General features: G+C 36.0%; 1 protein-coding gene across 1 annotated transcript; it reads left to right on the top strand.

The window, feature by feature from the left end:
- HCF109 (high chlorophyll fluorescent 109) lies at positions 1-9,103 on the top strand. The gene is made up of 7 exons (XM_088512140.1): positions 1-215; positions 743-814; positions 2,277-2,497; positions 4,147-4,350; positions 6,819-7,034; positions 8,360-8,546; positions 8,724-9,103. The coding sequence occupies exons 1-7, from the start codon at positions 38-40 to the stop codon at positions 9,023-9,025; spliced, it is 1,380 nt and encodes a 459-aa protein (XP_088368266.1). The 5' UTR covers positions 1-37; the 3' UTR covers positions 9,026-9,103.
- Positions 9,104-10,795: the final 1,692 nt, after the last annotated feature.

Below are 10,795 nucleotides of genomic sequence, written 5' to 3'. Positions count from 1 at the left end.
ATAAGGCCAACAGAATGTGTCCTTGAGAAGCATTCTCATGGAGTCTCTACTGTGCAGCTCGATCACGCTCGTATCCCCCAAACTCTCAAACTATAAACTACCACTACCACTACCACTACCTCTACAGCTGCCTCCAAATAGACCCACTCTTGCTTATTCCACCAACTTCGCTTTCTCCACCAATCTCTGTACCCCTTCTCGCCTTTCTCCTTATGGTATGTGAATTCTAAGTCCATTTTGTGTGTGTCAACTTTTCAGCAACTTCTTTGTGGGTTTCGTACAATTCTTCTGAAACCATTATGGGGTTATCCTATTTTGTACTGTTTATGTGTGAGAGTGAGAGGTAAAGATTCTCTTAAATATCTCTGCCAGAGCTTCATGGGTTTCATGTTGTTCCTACAGCATATCAATGGGATTCTGTCTTTTCTTTTCTTTTCTTTTTCTCCGGTTTCTTTTTTTTTTTTTTTTTTTTTCATAAACTTATTTTTTGTTGATAAATGATTGAAAACTTCAAATTTTATCCTTTTTCTTTAGCGTTCATTTCTTTAATCTTTAAATAAGATTTTGATTGTGAAGGTTGTATGAGGTTTGATGATTGTGTTCTCATTTGAAATCTGATACTTTTCTATCTAATGTGTATTCTTTTTTCTTCTTTTTTTTATTCCAATTGTTGTGTTCTTTGAGAATGAGTTTCAGAATGTCTTTGATTCACTCATTCATCTGTTATTTGGATTTGCCTTAGTTTTATTTGCGACACCAGAGAGCCAATCGAATGTTGGGGTTGATGCTGATGCAAGAGAATGGGCAATGCAAGGTTAGTTGTTAGTATAGGAGAAATGATTGGCGTCAATATTTTGCTTATATTTTTTTCATATTCTCCTACAAATTCAATAGATCAACCATTAGATTTGTGGGGTTCACCATTGACTTATGTAGAGTTCACATAAGTTCACAAATCTAATGGTTGATTTGTAAGATAATATGAAAGAAATATGGGCAAAATATTGACACCAATCATTTCTCATTAGTATAATGATTTGATTGTATATTCATCTTTCAGTTTATGTTTGCCAGATGGACTACTATACCTCTACTGTCACTCTTCAATTTGACAGTGCATAAACTGGGTATTAATTTTCATTTCTCGGACAGGACTTGCTGTTTCGTCCAAACATAATTTTGCTTTCATTGGAGCACTAAAAGTTGAACTGCGAATAGTGAATCAATAACATGTCTAAAAATACTCCTAGTCCTGTTATATTTATAATTCTTTTATTGAGGGCTTATTGGTTTGTTAACAATATAATTGTGAAAGATAAAGGAATATTTTCTAAAGTAAGATACATTTAGACTGTCCTGGCTTAAGTATTCAAATGATTATTATGCCCTTTGGCATTGAAGATCAAACAGTAATCTCATGTAAATTAAGCTCGGTGACTGATTTGTACACAAGATAAAGGTTTCCATGTTGAATCTAAGGTCTTCATTGCCAACCCAAATGCCATTGGCTTATAAAGAAGTCCTTTAATTTTTTGTGAAATATGAATTATTGGTAAAGCCACCTTGATGCACACTCGTGTGCCTCAAATATAAGTTAACGATTTGAAATTCTTTGTTTGGATTTCCCTAATTTCATTCACTTACTAGTTGGTGTAAGCATAACCCTTGGCTTTTTATGTGACTTCTACAATTACTTGACATAGCTCCCTCTTTTTTTCTAACTTCTTGGACATGTTCATCAATAGATTTTGGGACTAAAAATTGTGCTCTATTTGATATAGCATTTTCAATGTTAAATTACCAATTGTCCCAAAAGCTTAAGCTAATAGGAAGAAATAAATTTAATCACTTAATCATTACTTTAATACTCCCCCTCACGTGTAGGCTCAAACTCCCTTTTAATAGGTGAGGCCCAACATGTGAAATATTTAATTTAAATGGGGTGAATTGACGGAGTCAAGATTCGATAACATGACCTTTGACTCTGATACCATATTAAATTATCAGTTGTTCCAAAAGCTTAAGTTAATAGAAAGAGATAAATTTAATCACTTAATCATTACTTTAACATTCAACAACTACAAAAATTTAATAATTCTGGATTGATTGATGTCAAGCATGATTTAGAACAATTATTATAAAGACTCTTCAGACGTTTAGCGCATTTTATTACCCTTAAAAGACAATGTTATTTACTGCTTCGTTAAAACCCCTGGTGAAGTGGGCTTTTAGATTAACTAGTAACAATATTATAGCTGCTCTTGTTTTGCTGGCAGATTTTTATTCCTTGAGGAGGGATGTAGAGACTACTTCAGGACGTGTTGAAGAGATCAGAGCTTCTTCTGGTCTGCAGCAATTAAAACAAGAACTTGCAGATTTGGAGTTGAAAGCAGCTGATAGTTCTTTTTGGGATGATCGAGATAAAGCTCAAGAAATCCTTGTGGCCCTAACTGATGTCAAAGATAAGATAAAATTGCTTTCCGAGCTCAAAACCCAGGTTCATAAGTTTCCTATTAATTTCGGTCTAGGATTTTGTTGCAGTTGCTTTAAAGATAATAGACTGAGCATGAAGCATGATATATGTATATGTGTGTGTTTGTGTTTGTGTGCTATTTCAGTATGGCACTTATTTATTAAAAATAATTTTATTTACTTCTCCAATTGTCATTTGATTTCAGTTCTTCAGCACTGACTTTTCAATATTTTTTTATAAGTAACTTTTCAAATTTGAATTATTATGTATCTTATTCAAATTTTGAAGAAAAAAAAAAAAAAAAAAAAATTCATGTGTAGAAATTTGTACTTTTATGAAGAAGTTAGTTACTAGAATGTAGGTTGATATCGGCGTTACAATTAGATAATTTCATCTAGAAGCACCATTAATGCTTTTAGATAAAAGTATTGGTCATTCACTTGCAAACATTTCCTCTTCTTTGGGTGTATCTTAATTTGTATATTGTTGCAATGGTTAAGAATGCCAACAATGCTGGAACTCCATATCTTGGTGGTATACTGAGGCCTATTGGTCTCCTTTCTGTAGGAATCCATGAATGTGAAATTGGCGCTTATCAGTATGTTGGTTATTTTTGTCTTGAAGCCCCTCAAAATACTTAAAGCAGATATGAAGAGAGGGACACTTGATTAGCCAATTGTGTTGTTGAAGTTTTTTTTTTTCTTTGTAAATTTTTGATAAATACTTTCTTTTACTTAACTTTGGTGTTCTAGGTTGAGGCATATTGTCTTACTGCGGAGATGGTTTGGTATATATATTTCTGTTTCTTAATCCAAGTCCAGCACAATCAACAAGAAATGTTAGGTGTCAGACCTAGATATTATTGGTCTTGTAGAGCTGAAATAAGTGAGTACTCTCTAGGTTCATCCCTTCGTGGAGGTTATGAAACAATCTGCTTGTCTGTTTTGGGACTCTTGATTAGAGTTGCCAAAGCTGTTCAGTTTGGATTTCTGGGAGTGAAGTGGGAGGGCATTATAACAACGTGGTCTGGAAAAACGAAGACTGGATTTTTGATAGCAATACTCTATCCAAATTGTGTTTTCCTGGGTCATACTGAGTTGAGTAATGCTAGAAATCACTGTTGTGTCACTCTAAAAATGAAGTAGCTTCTAAAATCACCATTGGAGAGGGACACGAGAGTGACTTCTAGAATTACTCTACTGAGTTGAACAACCTGGTCAGGTCACATCTTCAGTGTAAAACTCAGATTCTGGTTAGTAATGCTAGAAGTCATTCTTGTGTCACTCTAAAAATGAAGTGGCTTCTAAAATCGTTATTGGAGAGGGACACGAGAGTGACTTCTAGAATTACTCTACTGAGTTGAACAACCTGGTCAGGCCACATCTTCAGCGTAAAACTCAGATTCTGATTAGACGAATAAGGTGCCAACTTAGTTGGATTCTGGGAAGAGTGTCCTTTTGGTATCTGCATTTGAGGTTGAACTAATGATTGGCCATGTTGGCTGAAAAAAGAAAAATAAGTGCTACTCTACTTTGGAGAAGCACTCGACACATGGCCAATTTAACTATTCATGTTTCATGCATGGGTTTTTGGTGTGTAGCTAAACTTCTAAGATCTACATTTTTTGCCTCCAAATTTAGTAGTAAATTTTGACCATGATAAATTGTATGCAGGTCGAAGATGCAGAAACGATAGTTAAGCTAACTGAAGAAATGGACTCCATAGATACTGGACTACTTGAAGAGGCTGCAAGTCTCATTAAGGAATTGAACAAGGCATTGGATCGATTTGAGTTGACACAACTTCTTTCTGGTCCTTATGACAAAGAAGGTGCTGTTATCTCTATCACAGCTGGTGCTGGAGGTACTGATGCACAGGTAATAGTTGTTTTATGTACAAAGGTAACACATTTGTTTTCCTTAGTCCAGTTATCATGGAGGACGGTGGGAAGCGATAGAAAATGCCTACAGCTGCCTGAATCCTAATAATCCCCTAGGGCCTTTAGTACTCACTAGGGAAAAACTTAGAATCCACAAGGTGAAAGAGAGATTGGAAGAAATATAATTAATCAATGTGAGGGCCAAGAGGCCTTTACATTTGGTACTCATATTCCCTATTCTCACTAAAGGGATAAAATCACATAAAACCTAATCACTAAAAGTACTACATTCCTAACTGCTAAGAGTAGTGTATTTTACAAAAGAGAAGTTCAGGATCTATATTTTTGGCCTTTGCAATCCATTACTATATATAAGAACATATACAATATTTTGGAATATGGATATCTTCTCACCATAGGACAACTCATAGGGACACTTCACCACCTTCTAGAATAGGGACACTTGTCCTTTTCTTTCTAACACTCCCCTTCATACTGGAGCTAGAAGAGGGACACCTCCCTTTTTTGGTGTCTTTGGAGGAAAAGAAATGATAGAAGTTTTGAAAACCATGAGAGGACATTGGTAGAACTTGAGGCTTTTTATTTTTTAAACTTTATATTTGGATATTTTCTTTTGTTCAGGGAGCTTAGTTTTCATAATTTTCTTGTTCTTTTTTTTCCTCTTAACTAGGTGTTTCTCCTGTATACTCCATGTATGCCTGAGTAGCGCTTTTCATTTTTAATGATATTTCGATTACTCATATATATAAAAAGCTCCAGCTTGGGACAAATGAATTCTTATTGACACAAAGACTTTGTAAACGCTCGTCTATAGGCTGAAAATACAATCAAATAAGTTGGAAACACCAATACCAATCGAAAACTTGCTGGAAAATATTAACACCGGTTGATACTCGTTGGAAAACATCAACTCTGGTTGAGATTTGCCTGAAAAACTCTGCATTTACAGCACTACACCACAAGAAAACCATTGGCGACCACCAATGCCGAATAGATTTTTTTTTTTTTTTCTCTTTTGCCCATGACTCACAGCCAGTGACCACCTTATTGATGAGCTTGATGGCAGTGGCATCGACCTCCACATTGTTAAAAATGGAAAGAAAGAAAACAATGAAAAAATGGCAAAATAGGGGGATACAAGACTTCTCTCTCTCTCTCTCTCTTTTTCCCCTAAAGTCTGATACTGTGTTAAGAGTAGTGTATTTCACAAAAGAGTAGCTCAGGATCTATATTTATATAACCCCAAGGGGTTGGCCTAGTGGTTGAGGCTTGTGGTCTTAGAGAGTATCACCCCATAGATCCCAAGTTTGAGACTTGCTAGGTACAAACTCTCCCTTGGGGCCACACCCCCTAGTGTAAAAGCTAGCGATTTACCCTGATCCGTGTAGGAAAACTTCCGAGGGTTCGGTGTACGGATCCGAAGTTTATTCTGCAGGGGTGGGTCCGACGGGCCCTGCCTTGTCGAGGTTTCCCGTCATAAAAAATAAATAAATAAAGATCTATATTTCTGGCCCTCACAATTCATTGATCTCTACAGGAACAAATATAATATTCTGGAATATGGATGCCATACCATAGGAGAACTCATAGGGACACTTCACCACCTTCTAGAATAGGGACACTTGTATATCCTTAGTGTCTGAAAGGACATTCAGGATTTAGATTTTTTAAAACCCATAGAAAGAAGAAACACCACAAAATTTTAATCTAAGTAAATTCAGGGTTCCCTTAGAAAGGATCACACTAACACCATTAATATTGAAATGTACTTAAAAGCCAAAATCATTTGACAATCTCACCATTTAATGTCTCATTTAAGTTTTAACCATCCAGTTTCTCTTATTGTAGTTCTTAATAGTTGACCTGATCTGAAATCACTGCTGCAACACTAAAAGCCGATCGCATACTTGATCGTAACCATATGCGCTGTAGAAGTGACATCTAGTCTACTTACCTTCATTGTTCTCCTTCTAAATTTCTAATGCCAATGTCTATAGCATCAAGAGGAAAATCTTATCGAAGTAGTCCATAGATTGGTTACGGTCCACAATATTATTGAAAGTAGGCAAGCCCTTTATGCCCATAGTCAGATGGCCAGAATAGCCAGGATTTTCAAATCTGTTAGTCCTCTAAAGTGATAAAGGCGTAGACTTCTAAAATAATGGGTTTGCCACTTGTATATTCCATGGAAGGTTGTTCCCATGAGAATGGGATCGAAGGTGAGCTCGTGGGTTCAAGATCCTCTTGGTGCGTCTTTAATTAATAGAAAAATGCTATTCATTCTAAATAATTTAGACAATGGATTTAATTATAAGGAAATTTCTTTCATGTAAAATATATTCTTTAGTTTGCATTTCTATCGCAATTACCTACGCATGCAATTTGAATCCTTGAAGCTGAACTGAAAAATTTTTGTGTAAAAGTTTTTGATCATTTTCAGTGCAGGATTGGGCTGACATGCTTCTTAGGATGTATGTGAGATGGGCAGAAAAACAGAAATACAAAACAAGAGTGGTTGAGAAATCCTTAGGAGAGGAAGCTGGGATTAAGTCAGCCACTATTGAAGTTGAAGGTCGTTATGCTTATGGTTATTTGTCTGGGGAGAAAGGAACACACCGCATTGTGCGACAATCTCCTTTTAATTCCAAAGGTCTTCGCCAGGTAATTATAATCCTTCTAGGTAAATGTAAGTATTGGAAATTATCGTTAAATGATTTGCATGGCTGTTGCCATGATTACTGTCAATGTTTTTGGACATATATTATTGGAAGATGTACATGACCACAATGTTTATAATTATATCTGTCTAATCTGTATTTTGTTCCAGTCTGTAATTAAGTATAAAAATTTATGCTTGTTCTTTTTTTTTTTTGTGTGTTTGGGGGGGTCACTCTCAAAAATGATTTCTTTGCTTATCAGAAAAAAACAATTGAATTGCAATTAGATACAGATACAATTATTGCTACTTTCAATTGGAGAAAAATTAAATAATTACACTGTTTTTTTTGGCCCACAAAAAAGTAAAGACGTGTACTTTATGTCCTACCCTGCCATGATTTGTCTTGGTAGATGTTACCTAGTCAGATCTATGGAGTGAATTATAATTGGTTAGTCCTGCTTTATGACCAAGATAAAGGGGGTGAGAAAAAGCTTAAAAAAGAAGAGGAAATTGCCCCTGAAAAGATCCCAGGGAAGCCTAATAACATTTTTGGAGACCCTTTCGGAAAGAATGATGCTATACACCACACCTTTATTCTACTATTCTGACATGGCAAGGTTTAGTTGGCATTGATTTTTTTATTGTACAAGGGCTACTACACCCTGCCACATCAACATATTGGGATAAAAGTGGGATAAAGGTGTTGTGTATAACACTTCTCTTTTATAAATGCTCTCCTAAAAGCCCGGGAAAGAAAATTTTCCGTCAGTGCTGTTAGTTTTGGTTCAGTCCAAGTCATTCTGCTGTGCATAATGTTCGGGAACTGGAATGCTTTTGTTGATACAAAGCTGATATTGAATACCTAGGTTGTTACTAGGGTTTAGACTGCTCCAGTCTTATTCAGAGTTGTGCAATGTAATTACCGAGCAACCTAATCTAACCTCCAATCTTGTCTATATATTTATTGTTACATATCTTTAGAACTTTCGTCTTTCTTTCTTTCTTTTTTTTGGGGGGTGGGGGGGTGGGGAAGTGTAGCAAATGATGTGGATTGTTGATATTAAAAAGCCTTATCAGTTTGGTCTGGAAATGTTATCTAAACTAAACTTGAATTAGTTTTAATATATAATTTGAATTCCTTGAAATTGGAAAAAGATCTGCGGAACATCTTATTATTAATAATGGGAATATGGTAATTTCCCTAAGATGAAATGTTGACAGACTAATAACCACAGATTCTGGGTGAAATGAGAATGTTATCTCTCTATCTTAAGGGAGATTACCATATATTTCCTACTGTATGGTTTTAATCCGAAATTATATGCAGACAAGCTTCTCTGGCATTGAAGTAATGCCTTTTCTTCGTGAAGACTCGATGAATGTTGAAATACCTGAGGAGGACCTGGAGATCAGTTTTTCTAGGGCAGGTGGAAAAGGAGGCCAGAATGTAAACAAGGTCGAAACTGCTGTCCGGATTACTCACATCCCCACCGGTGTCACCATTCGCTGCACAGGTTTTCTTGACAACCTTGATTTTATATTTCGTTTGTATGATTTCTTTGTTCTTTATTATGCTCCTAGTTAGGCTAGGTGTTTTCTCTTGTATTTTATCGTGCACTTAAGTAATGTGCTCGGGGCTGCCTCGAGTGTTTTTGTCAAATATTTGAATGGACTGTCAACTACAAATGCAGAAGAGAGGTCCCAACTAGCAAACAAGATAAAGGGTCTTAGCAGGTTGAAGGCCAAGTTGCTGGTCATAGCTGAGGAGCAAAGGGCATCTGAAATCAAGCAAATACGAGGAGATGCAGTGAAGGCTGAGTGGGGCCAGCAAATACGAAACTATGTATTTCATCCGTACAAACTTGTCAAAGATGTACGGACAGGATTTGAGACATCGGATATTGCTTCTGTAATGGACGGTGAATTGGAGCCCTTCATCAAGGCTTACCTCAAACACAAATACACCCTCTCACTCTCTGCAACTGTGGGATAATTAACATCTTACAAAATTATCCATTAAATTAACTCGTGTAATATATAATTTTATTTATGGATCCCCCAACTTCTTTTCCCTCCTGTGCTGCATATTACTGTACAAGCTAACAACCCACAAAGAAATTAAGGACCTCTGAGCTCAATCCTATGGCCACAATAGAGCTGCATAGAGTGAGAACTTCTCTAATCAATCAACAATGGCCAAACACCAGACTGTTACCATGGACCATGGGTGCACACTCGATAAAAGACCATTTCGGTGTTGGCCCATATGGTCAGTGTGAGCCTGAATAGTTTTTTTTTATTATTTTATTATTTATTTTTTTTATGATAACCGGGTATCCAGTGCTTTACCCCGACTAGATTCCAAAGACATCATGCAAAATGCTCCCTCCACACGTTAAGTAAAGTTCAAGCTTTTGCCCACGAGTGTGGCCCGAAGAAATTGTTTACACTTAAAGGGGGTCGAACATTATACCTAATGTTTCATAAGGAGGCATTAGAATCAAGTGACTACCACTCGAGTCAATCCATTGGACCGAGTTGCAAGTCCATTATCATTAGTTGTAATTGTAGGTCTATTTTCCTTGTTTTGTTTAGACCCAATTTACTTGTTTCGACAAAAGGAATTGTCGATTGTATATAAACCTACAAATTTGTTGTACGAGCCATTATGAGAACTATCACAAGTTTTTCTTCTTTCTTTGGAAATTGACTATCTCCAAATAAGTCATTTCTATCCTACCCATAATCATTCCATCATCAATTTCACTAGCCACTATATGGCCACAGTCTCTTACAATAGACGGGTGGCTGCATTCCCACAACAGGTGGGGGGTGACTGCTCAGCCACTCCTCACCCTTTTTTCTCTCTTTTTTTTTTTATCGAGGCATGTAATTGATGTGGTAAATCTAATTGTGCACTATATACATATGTGGACTATTGGGTATGATGTGGCATTCCATTAAAAAAGCAAATAGAAATGGGACAGAATGAGTGATTTGATAACAAATTAAACCTTAAGGATTGATTCGATCAATTTTAAACCCTAACGAGTGATTTGATAAAATGTTAAACCTCAATGTCTGATACTATATTGTTCCCGGCCCCAATCACTTGCAACTTGCATTTATATTTAGACCAATAATGATTTGATAACAAATTAAACTTTAATGATTGATTTGATTGATTTTGAACCCTAATGAGTGATTTGATAAAATGTTAAACCTCAAGGATTCAAGGATTGTTCCCAAATGCTCTTCCACATGGAAAATCTACCATAAATTACAAATTCATCATGATTAAACTAATGAGGCTTACGAGCCACTTGATTTCCTCTCGACAAAGCGATTTCTTTCCTACAGCCTACCAAGCCAACTCCACGTACTCCAGCACTGCCTCTCAAGCCTCATTCGTGTGGAAGTAGGAGAACATCTAGCCTCCCTCTCCTTACAAAGGGGTCGTCAGCCACCCCTCACAACTATTACACCTCTTTTTCTTTTCTTTTCTTTTTTAAATAAAAAAATAAAATAATTTTATGTTTTATGTTTTATTTTGCTTTAAAAAAAAAAAAAAATTACTTGAAGTTTTAATTTAGGGCAGATTTACCACGAAAACATAATGCTGGCACATGACATGTTCGAGCCAAGTGTAATCAACTTAGTAGTATGATGTGCCACATTGTTAATTAATTGAAAAAAGGTTGATGGAATAACCTAATTAAAACTGAGGTAAAAACCTAATGACCTAATTATCGAAATCGAAATT

This window comes from Corylus avellana, chromosome 1, assembly GCF_965113065.1.
Source record: "Corylus avellana chromosome 1, dhCorAvel1.hap1.2, whole genome shotgun sequence".
Lineage (NCBI taxonomy): Eukaryota > Viridiplantae > Streptophyta > Magnoliopsida > Fagales > Betulaceae > Corylus > Corylus avellana.
The sequence above is the reverse complement of the archived record's forward strand: the minus strand, read 5'-3'. Positions and strand labels throughout refer to the sequence as shown.

What these genes read in the sequence shown, in the direction of transcription:
- HCF109 (XM_088512140.1), top strand. Translation starts at nt 38, where the DNA reads ATGGAGTCTCTACTGTGCAGCTCGATCACGCTCGTATCCCCCAAACTC. An exon ending in TTCTCGCCTTTCTCCTTATG is followed by an intron (nt 216 to 742) that starts GTATGTGAATTC and finishes GATTTGCCTTAG; the next exon opens with TTTTATTTGCGACACCAGAG. An exon ending in TTTCCGAGCTCAAAACCCAG is followed by an intron (nt 2,498 to 4,146) that starts GTTCATAAGTTT and finishes AATTGTATGCAG; the next exon opens with GTCGAAGATGCAGAAACGAT.